Source organism: Notothenia coriiceps, unplaced genomic scaffold, assembly GCF_000735185.1.
Source record: "Notothenia coriiceps isolate Sejong01 unplaced genomic scaffold, NC01 NC01_scaffold00019633, whole genome shotgun sequence".
Lineage (NCBI taxonomy): Eukaryota > Metazoa > Chordata > Actinopteri > Perciformes > Nototheniidae > Notothenia > Notothenia coriiceps.
This window is the reverse complement of record NW_011352334.1, coordinates 31,648-50,612: the sequence shown is the minus strand read 5'-3', so window position 1 is coordinate 50,612 and position 18,965 is coordinate 31,648. Positions and strand designations below refer to the sequence as shown.

The 18,965-nt window shown below is 39.3% G+C and overlaps 1 protein-coding gene across 1 annotated transcript; it reads right to left on the bottom strand.

The window, feature by feature from the left end:
- Nucleotides 1-10,298: 10,298 nt before the first annotated feature.
- Nucleotides 10,299-17,676, bottom strand: ntmt2 (N-terminal Xaa-Pro-Lys N-methyltransferase). Its single transcript, XM_010778898.1, has 4 exons — nucleotides 17,670-17,676; nucleotides 17,407-17,579; nucleotides 14,757-15,009; nucleotides 10,299-12,619 (listed from the first exon to the last, which is right to left on the bottom strand). The coding sequence occupies exons 1-4, from the start codon at nucleotides 17,674-17,676 to the stop codon at nucleotides 12,363-12,365; spliced, it is 690 nt and encodes a 229-aa protein (XP_010777200.1). The 3' UTR covers nucleotides 10,299-12,362.
- Between the last annotated feature and the right edge of the window lie 1,289 nt (nucleotides 17,677-18,965).

The window sequence follows — 18,965 nt, the reverse complement described above, 5'->3', positions numbered from 1 at the left end:
CAGTGTTAACACAATAAATTATACTTTCCAGTATAATTTTTCAGTTTAGTTTATGACGGATTTATTTTGTTATCCACATATATATTGTTTTGATATTCGTAACACCAAACCGACAGAAAATATGGTCTTAACATGACCCAGTGGTCTAGTTAATAAAACATAGTAATATCAAACATAATATAACTATTAACTTTATTGTGAAATTAAAACAGAACGGTAAAGAAAAATACAGTTTCAGTCTCTCGATTTGAAGCTTAAGCATTGTACCATGAACCTGTATAGACCTGTAACCGTCAACTGCATGAGGAGTTGGAAAGGTAGTTTCTGAAGATGTTACAAATAACACAGAGCATATAATGCCATAATAACTTTGTATTATTAGAGTAGGACACATATGTATCTGAAGATGTGTAGTTTTATTCATGTTTTCACATAATTGTACAGGATATTGCTATAATATTTCTCTAGAACTACAATATGTGAAATATTATAGCTGATAATGAATATATATATATGATATATGATATAGATAATGTAATATTTGATTTGAAAAACATCACAGACAGAAAGGTATATCCGTCATTTAATGGTAAGCTATTGAAATTCTGAATCCATAGATGTGTCTCCCATCACCCAAAACCCCTGACTATTCTCTCAACTCAGTATTTACATTCTTATATTCAAAGAAAATCAGTAATATCTTTAAAAACTACGAGTCGCTTTCTATCAGCTGTGCACCGTTATGGTGTAAATATAGCCTATCTACCAATTGGATCAAATATAAAAGTCAGCCGAATTAGTGTTGATACTGAAAGGAGACGTATTGCGTGAAGAGAAATTGAAGATGTTGTTTAATTGCTGATATATTTATGATCCACGTCACATATTCAGTTTCACCGGCATTTCTTCCAGTTCGTCCAAAGGTCTTTTAATCAGGGCTCTATAAATAAAGAACTACGGCAGATGTGTAATATTTAATGCAGCCGAACCGTGTATTACAATGCCGTTATGTGATGACTTCCAAAGGGAAAAGCAAGAACACTCGGAATACATTTTATTTACTTTTTTTCGAATTTCATATCGCATAGACACCATATCCCAACATACATTGCGGCTAAAACATCCAATCACTAAGCTTCAACCATAGCTGAGGATCTTGGGTATTCAGGTGTGTATCGCACGTCTGTTTCCGGTGAAATTCAGTTCCTGACGGACGGCAAAAAAGCCCAATATTATAGAATCCAACAAATAAATAAAAACAAGGATAATTGTGTGTTATTGTTGAGTAAATAACAGTGTGTTATTTAGAAAAGAATAACAAATTAGAAGGAAATGCATATTTCAGTATTCTGAGGCTCTGAGCCCCATTTATTTTCCTCACGGACGGCAAAAAAAGTCTGGCATTATACCATTGAAAATAAAACCAATAATCGTGGCTTGATATTGAGTGAGAAAATGTTTTTATAAACCACACAGCCTCCAATCTTCCAAGACAAAAATAATTGGTGCAGGCGCGAAACATACTACCAATAGAAATACATTGCTTTTATAAAAGGGGGAAATCGTGTTGGTGAACACGAGTCAATAGATGAAATGTCGTGACTATAACACGAAATGCCGTGAGACTGGGTTGCCCTTTCAATGAGGACACTGCAGCCGTGTGCGATTTGAATGCTACATGGTCGAAATGATCACACATTGCAAGTGTTCAAAGTGCATGGTACTTTATTAAGGATAATATTTGAATTGAGACACAATACTGGTGTAATCATCACAATTTTAGCATAAGCATTGTTAACTTAATCCTTTTGTTTTTTTTACCTCACAGTTTCACTTATTGAGTTTACTCTTAGCACTCTCATCAGAATGGATAAACCCACTGTACAAAGCACGCCACCGTGTGTAAGCTCCGTTATATCAAGCAGGGGGTGACTCCAAACGTTGAAAAAAAAAAAAAAAGTAAAGTACATGCGAAACTACTTTTCATTTACATTTTTACCTCAATAAACATTATCATGATCAAAGTCTTCTAAATTAAAGCATGATGGTCATTTAGTATAAAATGGTTCCATTTAGATTAAAAGGAAAATAAAGCAGTGTGTGGCTTTTGTCTTTTGTCTTGCAGTGTTTTCAAATGATTAGACTTAATTTGACCATTTTGGTCACCAATCCGGTTGCTTTTGCTCAACCTGCTTGTGTCACTTCTGGTTCCATAAAAACAAGATGGACGACAGCCAAGAAACCAAACTCAGGTCTATAAAATGGAAGTCCACATACCAGTGAGTGACATCATGAAAAGGTCAACTTCTTCAACCCAATCTATTCATTAAACTAATTTAACCCATTGCTCTTCAGAGGTGCTGTTGCTATGAATCACTTCCTCTCTTAACCAAGTGTGTTTATGATTCTCCAACACATTTCCTTTGAAACAGACCTTGATTTTCCCTTTTATTGTTGCAATTGTGTAACTAAGCTAACAAACAAACAAACAAACAAACAAACAAACAAACAAACCTCTTGTGACTGTGTCAAGAAGTAAACAGCTATAAAATGCTAAAGAAAGGTTTTTCCTATCCACATCAATCTACATATTTGATGTCAACCGTGAAACACTTTGATTCGTGCTTTTAATTGATCATTAACTTTAACAATAAGCATCACTTATCATGCAACTCAACCCAAATTACTTCAAACTATTATCCTTCTCTGGAGTAGTCGGCCCATATGAAGGCAAATTACTATTACGTTTTACTAAAAATGTCGCCCATGTGAGTCCAATAAATGTCTCCCTCACATCTTAACCACCGGAGTGTTTCAATGTTCCCCTTGTATACAAGCCCAGGAACATGACTGAACAATGTCTCCCTCTATCATAAACTCTTTTAGTGCGGTCTTAAAAGTTCACATCCTGTTTTCCTCCAAATGCAAACACCCTGCTTGAGGTTGGGATCTTAGAGTGGCTTAAAACCAGGAGAGGAACACAAAACACAAGAGAGGTTTCAAGATGTTGCTGCTCTTTCCTGTGTGGTTAGAGAATGAGTATTCAGACAAAAGAGGCGTTCACTGTCTCTTCCTGTCCTCACCAGAAAAACGACACAAAGGTTGTTTGTTAAAATGTCCTAAATAACCAATAGTTATGTCAATCTGACAGGCTTTCATGTCATCGTATAAATTATAATTTATGACCTTTGTGTTCCACAAGGACAACATAGCACGACATTTTTCACTTTGACACCTTACTACCAAAATTCCATATTGCTTGGATGAGACTTTTGACTATGAAGATAAAAGTTTCCCAAATTTAAAGAAGAAAAAGAAGAGCCTTTATTTATCCCAGAAGAGGACAATCGGTTGTTCACTCAGTTGTTATTACACACAGTACAATACACAAACATGTACAAGACAATAGCTGGATACATAAACAAACATTATTTGTTCTGTTATATGGTGAGATGTCAGAGAAAACAGGGGGTTCGGTGCCTTGGTCGGGTGCCTTGCGTGAGTACTGGCACCTCTCCAGCTACGAGTCCTCACTGTATTATTTTTGGTCCGATTGGGACTTGAACCGGCGACCCATCGGTCCCAAGCCAAGTACCTACAGACTGAGCTACTGCCTTCCCCATTCAACAAAGTAAAACACCCGTAAGCATTTTTGCTTCACAACTAGAACTATTTTCAACCACAGCAACTGAATTAAAAAACGAAATGCCCTGTACACATTACAATTGAGTTTGATCTGATAGCATTATTATCCTAACTATATGACATGTAACAAATACTTTTCTAATCATAGTCTGCAAAAGTCTGCATAATGAGTAGGTTGTGGATGGATGGGATAAATAAACATTGGACTTTAATCCAGGAGACTGCTTTCCATGTCCTGTGTTTAACCAAAAGTCAACGTTGACTGATTTTAACTTATTGTAAGCCAAACCATGATCTTTAACCAAACCTAATAGAGAAGTTGTGTTGCCTTACTAAAACCAAGATGTTCTGTTCCATATTTGTTTTGTTTTGTCTAATCTTACAACGTTAACGGGACCAAACTCTGACCAAAATCCTGGACGTGATTGACAATGCAGTCATCAGACCTGGTCGACAATAACATGGGTGATTTTCTTTCACATAACCCACAGTCATTTTGTTCATAAAGAATTGTTGCTAGAATAAAATATTTGATTAGTTGGGCTTTAATAAGGTGGTTTGCTTTATGATAACCACACCTTGCAGGAATATTGTGGGAATCATTTATTTTTCGAAAATTGGCAGTAAACATTGCGAAACGTTGCCAAAGTCTAGTTTAACAGAATTGTCCAATTACAACAGTTGGCAAGTGGGCTTCATGCTCTCAAAGAACAAATGGTATACACACACACACACACACACACACGCACACACACACGCACACACACACGCACACACACACGCACACCCACACACCCCCCCACACACACACACACACACACACACATAAAGAATAAAATTGAATAATAAACTGTTGGCATCAAACCGCAACTTATTATGAAGGCCAATCCCCCACCGGCAGAAATGAGCTCTGCCTCCCAAGATCAAGAGACAGGAAATACCTGCCGCTGAAGGGCCGACTCTCTCAGGTCCCAGCAGATTTACTGGAGCAGCTAATGGCTCCAGCAACGGGGCCTGTTTCTCTGCCCTCCTCATGAATGCATCACATCACACTCACACACATGCCGAAGTACACACATGCAGATAAACATCCCAATGTCAAAAAATATTATATTACAAGAAACGTTTATAATTAACTTAAACATTTATGTAAAAAAGGGAAATAGAGCACTTCAAGGACAAACATACAAGGGCCAGATACTGTTGTTTGGGGCACATTTGACCATTTACCAACAACACAATGAAATTCAACCCAGGAAATCTGGTTTGAGTAAGATCCATGATTTAGAAGATATATCAAGATGGCAAAACATGGCAAGGCAGTTTATAATGCTCTGATACCTCATTCACACCAACGCAACTCCGGTTCAAGCTCAGTGCTAGAGCTTTTCAGGTTCAGAACCGGTACTTCGGTTTAGCTCCAGCTCTTTTCACACCGCCTAGAGTCCGACTGGTGCTGCGTTATTGCTTCATCGTTTGCGTCATGACGTAACCGCACCGTGCCTGCTTCATAAAGCCAAACCGCGCGGAAACCCCTCACAGCTCACACCGACAACAACAACAATGGCCGATTGTGCTCCAGCTTCCTCTGTACCTCTTCGGAAGACCAGATTCCTAGTAGGTAGCTGGTCTCTTCAGTGGACCACTGCTGCTTGTTAAGTTTCTCCATCGTTATGTACAAACTGGATAAAACGCCGGCTNGCTTTCGAACGGCAATGTCCGTGGCTGTCTCCTCCTGATTGGTGGAGTTGGCCCAATAGCCGTAGCGCCACTTCTGTGACGTCATAGAAGTGTTCAAATCTGGATCAGTCTGTATCAGATCCGTTGCAGCCCCTTTTTAAGAGATTTGGGTATGGAGGAAAATAGAGAGGCTTGTGTTTTCTGACACTTGGTGAGTTCCCTGGAACACCGGGGACACATATTCATGTATAAAAGACGTACAAAATTGCATTTTGCATGATAGGTCACCTTTAATTTGTGAGCCAAACAAAGACTTTCTAATACAGACATCCAGTATGTCCCAGCTTCAGCTAAATATAGCTTACCCTATGATTACTAAAACTGTGTTCACTAGGAATGAGACTGTGAAATAATAATAGGAGGAATAATTTCTCTGACAAAAAATGAACTGCCTCCTCATTAGCATTTGACAGAAAACGTTGCTTACAACAACAAAAAAAGGAGGAATTAATTCCCATCTGGGGCTTTAAAGAGAAAGAGAGAGTGTTCTGTTAGTTATCCAAACATATTGCACAACAGAAAAAACTATATATTTATAAACAAAAACAATTATGTGGTTGAAATGGGCTACTTTTTGTTTGTTTGTCTCAAACATTGTTCATTGAAAAAGGCATAAGCCCTAGGTAAGTTCATATTTAAAAATGTTTTAATACAATATTCATTTTCGAGTGCCAATGTCACACTGAGGGAACGAAAGATTGATGATGTCACATCGTAGGGATCCGATGTTACACCGTTGGGAACAAGAGAGCAACAATGATTAACTACAGTGAACGAGAGTGCAGATGTTACACCATAGGGAACAAGACTGCTGATGTTACACTGTAGGGAACCAGAGAGCCCAATGCTGCACCTTAGGGTACAAGAGTGCTTATGTTACACCCTAGGGCACCAGAGAGCACCAATGTTACACTAAGGAACAAGAGTGCTAATGTTACACCATAACGAACGAAAGAGCACCAATGTCACACTGGGAACGAGAGAGTGCCCATGTTACACGCAGGGGAACAAGAATGCCGTTGTTACACTGTAGGGAACTAGGGAGTGCCGATGTTACACCGTAGGTAACGTCGTACTTGCCCCAAACTAGGAGAGATCATGATGATAGATTTAGATGATAGAAGGAGAGCAATGGGCTGGTTTCACACGATTGTTAAATCGTTGGGTGTGTAATCATGACAACAGGCATGATAAAGAAATGGTTTGCCCAGTTTTGTGTGGAAGAACTTGACTGCCAACGCAGAGCTGTGACGTTAACCCCATCAAAAACCTTTGGGATGAACTAAAACACGTTTCTCTTTTCAAACAGACAGTCAATATTGTTGTTGTTTTTTTTTAAAACCACCATGGTTTCACAACTTAAACCACATGCTTATTATAGTAACCATGATGACGAAGCTCCCCTCAACTTACAAAGTAATATTTTTAACCAAAACCAAGATACTTTCCTAAAATTAACCAACCTTAGCCATAGAGTTACCACATCATAAAACAGATTTATTTTTTAGAACTGATGATTTCCAGCTCTCCACGGCACATACATGTTTTTGTTGATAGATACTGCCGTTAGGTGTTGTTTGAGAGGATGTGGGGGAAGGGTCTATTTTGTCATTTAACTTAGAGAATTTGTTGTTGTCCAAATTATTTTTGGAAAGGCTTAAACCAATGAATTATGTTATAGGAGCACTTTTATCACCATGATGTTACACACGATCACATGTTGTGAAATATTATGGGTGTCTACGTATTTTTGTCCATATTTAGTGTTCTCCTGTAAAAAAAGCATGCAGCAATTTACAGCTGGAAACTAACACCACAGATGATGGCATCCATGTGTGAGTGTGTACTGTATGAGTGTGGGTGTTTGTGTGGTAAGTGAAAGTGTATACATTAATTCAGGATAATTTAGAACAACAAACACCTCATTTTATTCCTCTGACTGAGGTTTGTTTTTTTAAGCAGAACCAGTCAATTAGATATGGGCTACCCACAATTCATACCGCCTCAACCCCCTCTGTGTTGCTGTGGTAGTGTGTTGTCTGACAACATGTGGAGCCGCTCTCGGGGCCCTGCGCTCTCGTTGCCCTTGGAAGCCTCGTCCCTCATGCTGGTTTCAATTCCATAACCTTTCAGATCACTGCGTAATGAGCCAAAATAGCTCGCACATGCACATTATGCCCCAACGAATCATTTTCCACCGAGCCAATTTACTCCTATGATTAAATCTTTTTTTCCAACGTGAGTCAGAGCAGAGAGCCAGGCGGAGTAGAGGTTTGGAGCGTGTTGTGTGTCTTTAGGGAGTCAAGTGTGTTTGGGAGTCAAGTGTGTGTGTTCGAGTGTGTGTGTTGCATCAGAGGTGGAAAATAACACAGTACATTTACTCAAGTTTTGTAGCTTTCTGACATTTTGAGTCTCCAGAACTTTTTCATAATATTGGCCATTTTTCTGCCCTATATTTATCCTAAGACTGAAATTAAATACACATTTATTTTTTCCAAACAGGCTCCGTTTTTTTGGTTTGGTTTTCTATTTTCATTCCTTCCTAAACTGATTTGAAAGCACAATATCCCCCAAATCTGCATATATATGTTTCTTATCTGACAACTTTTTATTTTTCATATAGAATAGTACAATGAAGTAGAAGCAAACGTGCAAAAAAAAATCCTGCCAGTCAAGTTTCCCCTGCATTCATCTTCCTGGGAATGTGAATATCACTGTTTAAATTGTGATTGTCATGATAGTAAAATGATATCCCCATTGCTAGGTAAACTCTCATAACTCATTCACACCAACGGTGTTTCAGGGCCGGTTCGGAGTTGGAGCTTGAAAAGCACCGGGTTTTCCTCTTCACACCGCAGCGGAGCAGCCTCTTAGCTCCGGAATCCGGTTCGTTTCAAGCACCAAAAAGTTGTCCGGCAAGAGCAAAAGCACCGCATACGTCACGCTTACGTCAAGGCAGGGGCAGGGGCAGGGGCAGGGGCGGGGCGGGATCAATCCTGAACCACAACAAAAAGCCGGCGTTTTTAAATCCAGTTTGTACATAACGATGGAGAAACTAACGATAGCCAGCAGTTGGTCCNTTGGCTGTTGCCTCTTTTGAATGACGAATACACACTACCGCTGCCTGCTGCGAACACACCGCAAAGACTTCAGTCGACGAGTGGCAATAACTGTCCTTACCAGCAGGCAGCGGTAGTGTGTATTCGTCATTCAAAAGAGGCAACAGCCAATCAGAGTGATTTCTTTGGCCGACTTTCTTTGGCCGATTCAACATGTTGAATCAGCCGCGGGAGGTGTGAAAATGTGCTGTAAAGCAACGACGGTGCGGGACACACCAACCTGAGTAGGGCGCCGCGAATTCCCGACTGCCTCTGATGGCCTCTGACTCCCAAAATCGGGTAGGTGTGTCAGGGCCTTAATCCCTGCCCTCTGAGCTGAGGAGAGCTGAGTGGGGGGNGGGGGGGGGGGGGGAAAGAGAACACCCTCACACCCTCGACGACATGCTGGGAGAGTTAAAACCCCCCGTGAGTAGCCAAAGAAAAAGCAGCCCAAAAATCATCAGTTCTATTTTTGTTCTGTGTTATGTTGTACTATGACAACTGAAGATGAAGAGCAAGCAAATTCCATGGTGTGGATTCTCCCAGAGACTGGAGGTTAGGCTTACTCCTCTATGTCTCAATGAAACCGTCCCGGCTCCAGAGACTGACTGAGGTTTTCTCTCCGCTGCAGATTCCACAAAGCCTCAGTGTGTTCATGATGAAAGCTTCAGGCTGTCTGAGCTGATGGCTCTGCTCTGTAAATGACGCCTTTGCTGTTTCCTAGGGGGTCTTCACTATCTCCACATAAGGGTAGAAGCTGTAGGGTGAACGTCACTTTGTGATTGTTCGCAGCAAGAGTAAAGAGGCTCAGTTAGCACCCCCTAGAGGCTGCAGTGTTCATTACATCACACAATTAGAAAGAACTGAAAACCTTTTGTCAATTTCTTTGTTTTCCTGGTAATGAGGCTTGAGAAAGTCTAAGAAGAAAAGTTAATCACATAATACATTTTTTTTTTGCAACAGGGTTTGGGTACAAAAAGCAGGGTCAAAATTCCCACCAATATGTGTCCCCCACTGTATATTCCCTTTAAATATGTTCTTTTGATGATGTTATTAAGGCTGGGGAGGCAGTATACAGTATTTGGACGTCATTGTGCAAATATTCCTTCATAACCTTGTCAGTGTACAGAAACTTCTCCACCTCCAGGAGAGCAGACCATGCAATTTGAATTCAGCCCTCACAAACTCCAGTGCTTGGAGTCATAGTGGGCTGTTGCAGCACTGTATCTAACAAGTGTTATCACAAGATAGGATGGGCCTGGGCTCAGCTAGCATGCTAATTTCATTAGATATCTATGGAACACATACTGTACATGTCTTCTACATAACGATAATAATGTAAACTTTTCAAATTCTGTAGATTTCTCTGTTTAGAAACTTAATGTCTGACCATATCTCGCACATTGCACCTTTAAAGTGAAAAGTTAATGATGTCGGCATGCACAGCACATGTGACTGATGTGAGTGAGGTTTTGGGATTACAAGCTACCCAAATGAATTATGTATTACATGTTTAGGCGATCACACATCCCTCTGTGCCCTCTGTCTTCCTCCTGTCTCTGAGAGCTGTCTGAGATATACTGTGTCTGGAATGAAGCCCAAAGCTCTGCTCTGCTGACGTGACCGGACAAATTAGTGTTACTCCAGCTAATATATTCAAACTGCTGCCGAGCCGCTGCAGAGAACATTGAGAAGTATTAGAAATGATAGCCTTGACTGTCAGCGACGCTAACCACTCCTGAAAAGGTGACAGCACATTTGGCTGCTATTTGCTGCGGGAGAGAGAAAAAAAACACTTACAAGTTTAACTTTGGGGCATTTTGATCTTTAATTCATACGAGATGTGGAAAAACGTGTTTGGTCTATTCACTCTCAAAAGAGTCATTCTGACCAGATAAACATGCCATGGAGATCATCTCACGCCATCGGGCCTTCACCACTTTGATGATTTTTTACTTTCTCAGTGCCAGTCGACTCATTGACAAACTATCCTTTCATAGAAAAGCCCAGGGAGGAACAACTCCGCACCACTCCCGTCCCACTCTCACGCACCCAAATGCTGAATATTTGAGGCGACTTTTGGATGTGTTTTATGCAGACAACATCTGACAGGCTTGAAATGAAGCCAAGGCAGATATGAAAGCCGGCACTGTCTGTCAAAACCATGAAATAATCAGCCCCCTCCCCCATCCACCTCAGGGGCCCAGCTGAAAGTCATTAGCCCAACACAATGTGCTGTCTCTACAGTTAGTCTAAAAAAATAATAATAGTAATAATACTTAGGAGAATTACCATAACTATCGGAGAGGATCTCAATTATCTGGTGCGTTTTCAGCCCACTGTGGCAGATTGCAGCGCGGTCACTGTAAGGGCTGAACTGTAGGAATATTTCGGGAAAATTGGTCAGCATTTATGTTCCAGCCTTGATTATAATAGCCAATGGCGATTACCCATCTCTAATCCTATTAACTTTGTTTGGATCATGGGATGAAAAACATAAAATATGAAAAGGACATTTCAGAAATCATTAAACTACATCCATATGCTTTCAGATTGTTATTTTTTTATTTTTGAAAAATGTAAGTAAACACTAAGCTAAGCAAGAGCTACATTGAAGAAAACAAACAGTAAGTTATAAATAAATTAAGGTTTTCTTATCTTCACATTTGTAGATATTGTGCAAGAAAATGTATTTAAGCAAATAAAGCAATTTATAGTCTAAATGCAAACACATAAAAGAAGAAAAAATTAAGAAATCCATATAAAAGAATCTATTCATCTGCAATATTACAAGCAAAAGTAAAAAAACAAACTTACATAAAGTTTTAATATTTACACCAGACTAGCTTGTACTGAGTGCACTGAATGAACAGTATTTCTCCTGCAATACAATGTGAACAGAGAACTACATGTTGCACTGAAAGGTGACATTAGGACCTCATCTCCAACCGTTATTAAAGAGGACATATTATGCTCAATTTCAGGTTTATATTTTTTATATTAATTCTAAATCATTGAAGGATTAATATTTTTGAAACTTTCCAAAACCCTAGAAAAGCAAGGTAGTGTTAGAAAAAAAAAAAGTAGTAGGAAGTTCAGCATTGTGCAGAGCAAGGATACTATTTCCAATAAAGAAAGCGATTTGGCTCTCTCAGGGAACAGAATTGTGAGACTGACCCCTAGGCTACTGATATTTTTGTCACATGACCTTTGTTAACAGGTTCCCCCGCTCAACTTTAAATTCAGATCATATTACAATGGGTTGAGAATTCATATAACAAGAAACTCTTATAAATATATAGTTTAAAATAGTTACCATGTTTAAAACATAAAGCAATATCGTTTTTTTTAGAAATCTAACATGGTACATTATGGCTGAGTGCTGTCCTTGTAATGTAACATGCTGGATTTAGTGTCTAACGGGATACAAATCATTCACTTGGCAGACAAACCATCTTAGTCCACATGTTATTCCAATGATCCTCGTGGTTGAGACAGGAACAACTCAAGAGAGCTGAGGGTCCACCTTTAATGTCATCACGATACAGACCCCGGAGTTGGTCGGCCGACAATAAATTACAGTCTAGCTTTGGTGGACGTACAGAGTGCCTCTGTAGAAGGTTAATGTCCACGTAAAACCTTTATTTTACTTCTGGGCTGTGCAGAAAAATAGCTCCTGTCTCCATAAAATCTCCCCGGGTGCCATAACACACTCCACACGGCGGTTTCAGGATTTATCTGCTGTTGAGCACTTGGAAGATTTCTTGCTGTGGTGTTGTAGTTTTTCGAGACCTGATCAAAAATATAGACTCAGACAAAAGAGGAAAAACGTGTGCATTCAGATTAAGGTTGGATTTCCCTCTGAGGGTTATGATGTCACTACTTAATTGCAATCATCCAGACAGGCATGATGATGTCAGGGAAGCCTTCCTGCTTTTCTACAGCCAGGACCTCGAGGCCGGCCTTGTCGATGATGCACCTCATGATGTCCAGGTGGCGGCTGATGCTGCTGTCGATTGGGTCCAGCTTGCAACCCTGCCGCGCCATATTGTCCTTTATTATGATGACACCGTTTGGATGCAGACTCTTCTTACAGCGCATCAGGAAGTTCATCAGGTCCTTGTCTGTTAGGTGGCCTAAGGAGAAAAACAGAAAGGATAATAACAATCCCCAAATGGTATACATCATAGTAGATAGAGTCAACAGCACTCTTCTGTGATGGAAACTCCTGAAGCAATGGAGACGAAACTCAGTGAGGCAATGGGAGAGCTGGGGCTTGATAGCAAAAACTGAAGATTTATTATGAAGTTAACGGCCGGAGAATTGACAAGACATGTGCTGCAGCCACGAGGTGACACAGCGGTTGACGGACAAATTCTGAAGAATCTTTCCCCAGTCCCATGTATTTAGCTGGTTCTGAGAGAATAATCAACATTGTGCACAACAAGATAAAACAGGCAAAGCACAATAACACCTCTATCAGCTGACGCCAACAAGCAGGAATAGGGAGACAAAACAATGAGAGCACAGCAGCGCAAGGTTGCAGGCCTGTGCTCAGTGAGGGCTGTACAAACTGATAAACTGGGTCAAAGTTATGGGCCTAGGAAAATATTTCCCCAGCATCTTCCTTATGTATTGCTGACCTACTGCAGTCTTAAGGAAGGTAAGTCACAAGAGAAAAGATAATTTTTATTTTTTTGGTATTTCCTCTCACAAAAAGCAAACAAGGTCATGCATCCTCTGGAGGACCCTGACACGTTTCGAGGCCTAATTTATGTATCCACTGAGAGTTTTCCTGCATTCATAACAGTGGTTGTACACCAAGCTCATTCCTGGTGCTCAGACACCTTGGGACATTGTGCCTGCCATGACCCATAATATTATTTTTTGTTCGACACTATCTGAAGCTTTTGAACAGAGGTGAGCAGTGGCGAGCAGTGGCGAGACGTGACTTTTATACCTAGGGCCTCTGACCCCCACCTCCCTCGAAAAAAAAGAAAAGAAAATAGTTATTACGTTACAACGTATACTTCAGCGGAATATCAAAACAACGGTCCGGGGTGCAAAACGCATCAATGACAGCGACCCTCTACCACACAAAACAACACCTGTAAATAACCCAATTTGTGTTCTTTGAAAATGAAAAGGATATTGTATTGTGTTTGTTGCTTTCATTGTAGTTGTTTATATGTCTTAATATAACTTCAGAAACACTTTTTGTTATATTCCATGGAATGCTCTTAACATCCCGATAGCAATGAATACATGAAATGCTTTGACAATAAATACATACAAAGATTTCATCTGTGCAAATTCTAGCGCACTCGAGCTGGTTTCTCCATTCTTACCTACCCTACCTTTTACATGTAAGTGTAATTTGGCTTGGCTTCCTATTTTGTAAGGACAAAAGCGAGTTTACGCTGTTGACAGGAAGTTGTTGTTGCTATGGAAACAACGTCACGGAGAAAAGCTTCACAGCGGGCGGAACTTGTCATAAAGTCTGCGATAATAAATCCCACCCATTTAGAGGGAAGATATGATTGGTCAATTGTACTGTCATTTGACATTACTCTCTCGTTGAGTTACTATAGTGGGCCCTCTGGGAATTCATAGATGGACCACCAATCAGCTCCTGTCTTCACAGTAACTCGCAGAGACGAGCTTCTTTCATTTAACCCTTCACATTCCAACAGGAACTGAATAGGCAGATTTGAAGGATTTATTTATTTGGAAATGTTATTTTAAATACCATTAAATACATTTATTTTGGTAAAACTAATGAAAAATATAACTAAAAAAATATTTTTTTAAAATATATAAAAAAATATATGTATATATATTTTTAATGTTTTTAAATATTATTTTGTAGAATATCTTAGGCCCTCAGAGAGAGCCTAGAGGGCCCTGGCGACTCACCACTGGAGGTGAGGAATGGACCACAGATAAACTGGTAAATAAAAAGTCAGGCTCAGTTTCCTTTTAATCCTAAGAGTCCATATTTCCAACTGATGGGGTAATTGTGTTTCATAATTACAGAAGAGGAAGTGGTAGTGCCTAAATGATTCTGTCCTAGAGGAATAACTTTTTTTAGTAAATTGGATAATTAGTAGACTTTAACCTAAACAAGCTATCAATTGACCTACAGAGCTGCTGAAAACAAAACTCGGTGTGCTTTGGAATGCAGCGACTTGCGTCCAATACGAGTGAGGTTGTGCTCTTTAAATAATAAGTTAGTAAAGAGATACAATCAACTGAGATACCTCTAATACTTACATGCCACCCACTGCATCCAGATGACGTCATATTTGTTTTTTGGAGGTGTGAAGTCTTGCAGGTTGTAGCAGTAGTAGGTCTCAATGCGGTCGGCATCATCGCCAAGGTACTCCTCGTGAGCATGGAGCAGGAAGTGCTCCATCATGTCCACCAGCTCCATTTTCTCAAACACAGGGAGGAGGACGCCTTTGCTCACACGGCCGATGCCTGAGCCACAGTCCAGGGCACACTGTGTGCCTGCCTTACCAGGACCCTGTGGGTAAACAAACGGTATTAAACATTCATAGTTGTATCCACGTTGTAGTATAAATCAACCTTATTTAGAGGCTTATTCAGAGGATAATATAATCTGTTACATTTCCAAATTAAGATTATTTTTAAGGAAACCACAACAAATATGTTTCATGTTTCACAGAAAACAAAAAGTACATTTAAATGTCAGTTTCCTTGTAGCATGTTATTACCATATCTTTAAATCAGGAATCTATACTTAATTTTCTGTTGCCAGATGTCAGGCATGTTCCCTCAAAAGCACCGACAGCACAAACAAGTTGACCTCAGTTCCTCAGGGCAACGAAACTATGAACTTCACCATGAAAGAAACAAAAAGTCACCTCACTTGAATCATGCTTGGTTTTCTTCCTTTTTCATTTGGTATTCTGACCTCACTCCAACCCCTCCACATCTTGGGCTGAAAGATGGGGCCCCGAGGAGCTCTGTGCTTGTTGCAGGAGGTTTCCTGGTTTCGGTGAATTACTGCCATATTGCTCAGTGCGTATGTAGCTCAGTTTAATCTGAATGTATTCTAAATCTTTTCCTTCCCCAACTTGTTTGAATGGCCCTGTCAACTTTAAACAGGAGCTGCTGACAGCCAGGGAGGAGGATGTGTAACTGAACACACATTTGCAGAAGAGATGGTGGAAAATAGACAAACCTTTGGACACTTTATTTTGTATTTATTCATGTTAGGAAATAAACTCTACCTATTAGATGCACACCAAAAAAAAAACACCAACCACTATAAGTCACAAATTTCAAAATGAAGTTCATCCCTTTAAAGAGAGATGGACCACACAAGTATAGGAAGTTGCAAACTCTATTATTTAAGAACATTCACTGTTTTAAAGCTCCTTAAAGACTATTTTTGTTTCACAAATGGATATGAATGCACAATAGTTTTTTCCTGAAGTATGGCAGTCGTGTTGTCTCTACGATTATTGGATTTCCAGCATCTGGCAGTGCTGCTGCCCACTGGCTTTAACATCATCCCAGTGCAGATGTCCAGACAGAAATTAACATTAACCAAAACACTTCTATAACAAAATTATGCATTATGCATTTCTGTCAATTTGTTGTCTAACTTTATTGGTTTTATACAATATTATACAATTACTTGTTTTCCTCCCACATTACAAGAATGGTGTAGTCAATAACAAGAAGATCTTAAATATCAAAATGTTACGAAATACATTAGTGATAAAAGGCAGTTTGACAAAAACCTATATTTAGCATGTGCTGAAAAAGGCCATTCTTGACTAACAAAAGAAATACAGATGAACTACAAATCTTTCAGCTTTGAAATTAGGCCTTTGATTTGTAATTCATCCTGTTTGGAGAGAAATGTGTTGTTTTATAACTATCATCAATTGTATTCTGACATTTTATAGACAACTTGATTGATGAAAATAATCAATAGTTGTGGCCCAGCCCAGTCGTAGTTTCTGAAATGACAGCTCAGCTAAACTTCCAATGTATGGTAATAGACTATCCCTGTAAGCAATCATGTTCTCGTGTCAGACAGAACTCTAACATCTAACATAAACATAAACAGTGTGCTGCATTGTATTAACCAGTAATGGTAAGATGTGTTTAATAGGGGCTTGTAGTGTTTAAAAGTAAAATGTAGCTACTTAGCCATCTGCAATTCCTTCAAAATATCCGATCTTAGCAGTTTATAATTAGAGCTTCTGTAAAACTGATCCTCTAAATAACCTTGTCCCTGGGCCAAACCCATTCCCCGGAATTAGCACTTGGGCTCTCCCAACATCTAAAAAAACTTTAAGTTAACTCTGACATACATACATACATGCTCAAGATGCATGTGTGCACGAATGGAGGAATGTTGTGACAAGTATAGGAAGCTGAAAATGATGACGTCATTTATATAAGTAAAGCTACACCTTTTAAGGACATATACTGAAGTACATTTAGTCAAAAAAAAAGTGATATAGCAAACTTGTTGTGTTATAAATTGTTTTGTACAAATTAAACAAACAAGATATGTGAATAAGTGTAAATGAGTGAACGTATAAAAACTGACCCTAGCTTGTCTTGTTTTGTTTTGGTGTTTATGGGGCTGACATCAAGTCTGAGCTACTATTATAATCTGCACTGAGGCCTCGTCCCACGTGAAATTATTTTCTATGCAGTAAGAAAGATTCCTCACCCATAATAGATTGTGACATATATTTTGTGATAGCTGCAACAGTGTTAATGGATTGGATACACACGTGCACAGTGTTTAGAAGTCGCAGTAAAGCCTTTATTATGTAGAAACAGCAAAGCAAAATGTACTGTTGTTACTTTATCAGTTTAACAGATTTCTTTGAGACTCGAGAACTTGAATGTGAGTTGCTATCTTGTGACTCACCACAAACCTCTTCAGAAACTCACGGGAAGCCTCCAGATCCACGTTGCATATCTCCACAAAATCTCCCAGCATGCCCTCCTCCGAGGCGGGGACGTCCTCATAGAACTGCTGAGATCTGTAGTAAAACTGTTTCTCTCCTTTGATGATCTCACAGGTGATTGGAAACAGCTTCACTGTTAGGACACATGGACAGACAAAGAGAAGAGAGGCTGGATTCATATAATGAACAATGAAAAACTTTTCAGACAGATTCTAAATGGTACCTAACATGGTATATTGGTATGTTAGGTGACCTTTTAAAGAGTAAATAAAATCCAGGAGGAAAATAAAAATGTGGTTTAATTTAGTCAGAAATGTGCTTGTTGCACATGTAAACAGCAGTGATGTCATGTTGTCCAGTACACCCTTACATCCAACCCATTCTCACGGCATTTCGTTTACGAAATGTAATCTATTGATTCGTGTTCACTAACACTATTTTCCCCTTTTTTTCGTGTCACACAGAACGATTTTAAGAGCAATGTATTTATATTGGTAGTATGTTTCGTGCCGGTGTTACAGTATAACTAGAGTCATGACAACTGGCGTCATTCTATTATTTTAGACAGATGTATCGGGGACGTGTACATTGAGAACTCATTGTTCAGTTACCAGGAAATAAACATTTCGATCGCCTCGTCTGTCGTTTACATTCATCTTTTGCTATATCTGCCTCCATAGGATCACTTTGGTGCACATTCAGTACTCGTATGTGAGGTTGTGGGTGAGAGGTCGATATCGTGACGCTTCCAGGGAGGTATCGGAAATTACAAAGTAGGTGACATTGCAAACTTGAATAAATCATTTAAATTATATATTTGTGTCCAACTTTCATTTGTACATCGTTCTTAATGTGATGTATAGTAGCTTTGATAGCTGTCCATACCTTCAGACAGCCTAAAAGTAAAACACAATTTGTTTATTCACAGCCCGAAAGCAGCATTGAGATGACTAGATCATCTGTGACAAGTTGTGATCAGCTCCGATTAAATTGTGATATAAATTCTGTAGCTTGTTAATCAAATGTCATGCTCCGACACATCTTTTAGTGTAAACCAGACTCAGGGACCACGGAACTTAACTATCATGAAAGATAAGATAACGAAATATTACATTTACTGTTATATAACTCTATAGTTTAATGTTTGCAAAAAAAGTTGGACGTGACACTGAACTTTGCTGTTCACAATCTCAAAGGAAATTTAGAATCATAATGTGATTACCACAGACTATAAATAAAGACATGCTGCACTTTTCTTCCACTCAGCTGTTACATGATATAAAATAACAAGCTGGATGATTCATCTCCGATTGTTATGCATTTACACACTTAAATGGCAGAAAGTTTATATTTCTGTGAACCTAAAAGGAGTTTACATTCCATTTAAGTATGTGTACTACAACACTTCTCTATTATAATATGGTGTCAATGACTACTGTGACATTAAGAGATTTAACAACTTCTTAAACTATCCCAACCCTTCACTGCCTCAGTTCTGCAGATCTGAAATAAATCCAAC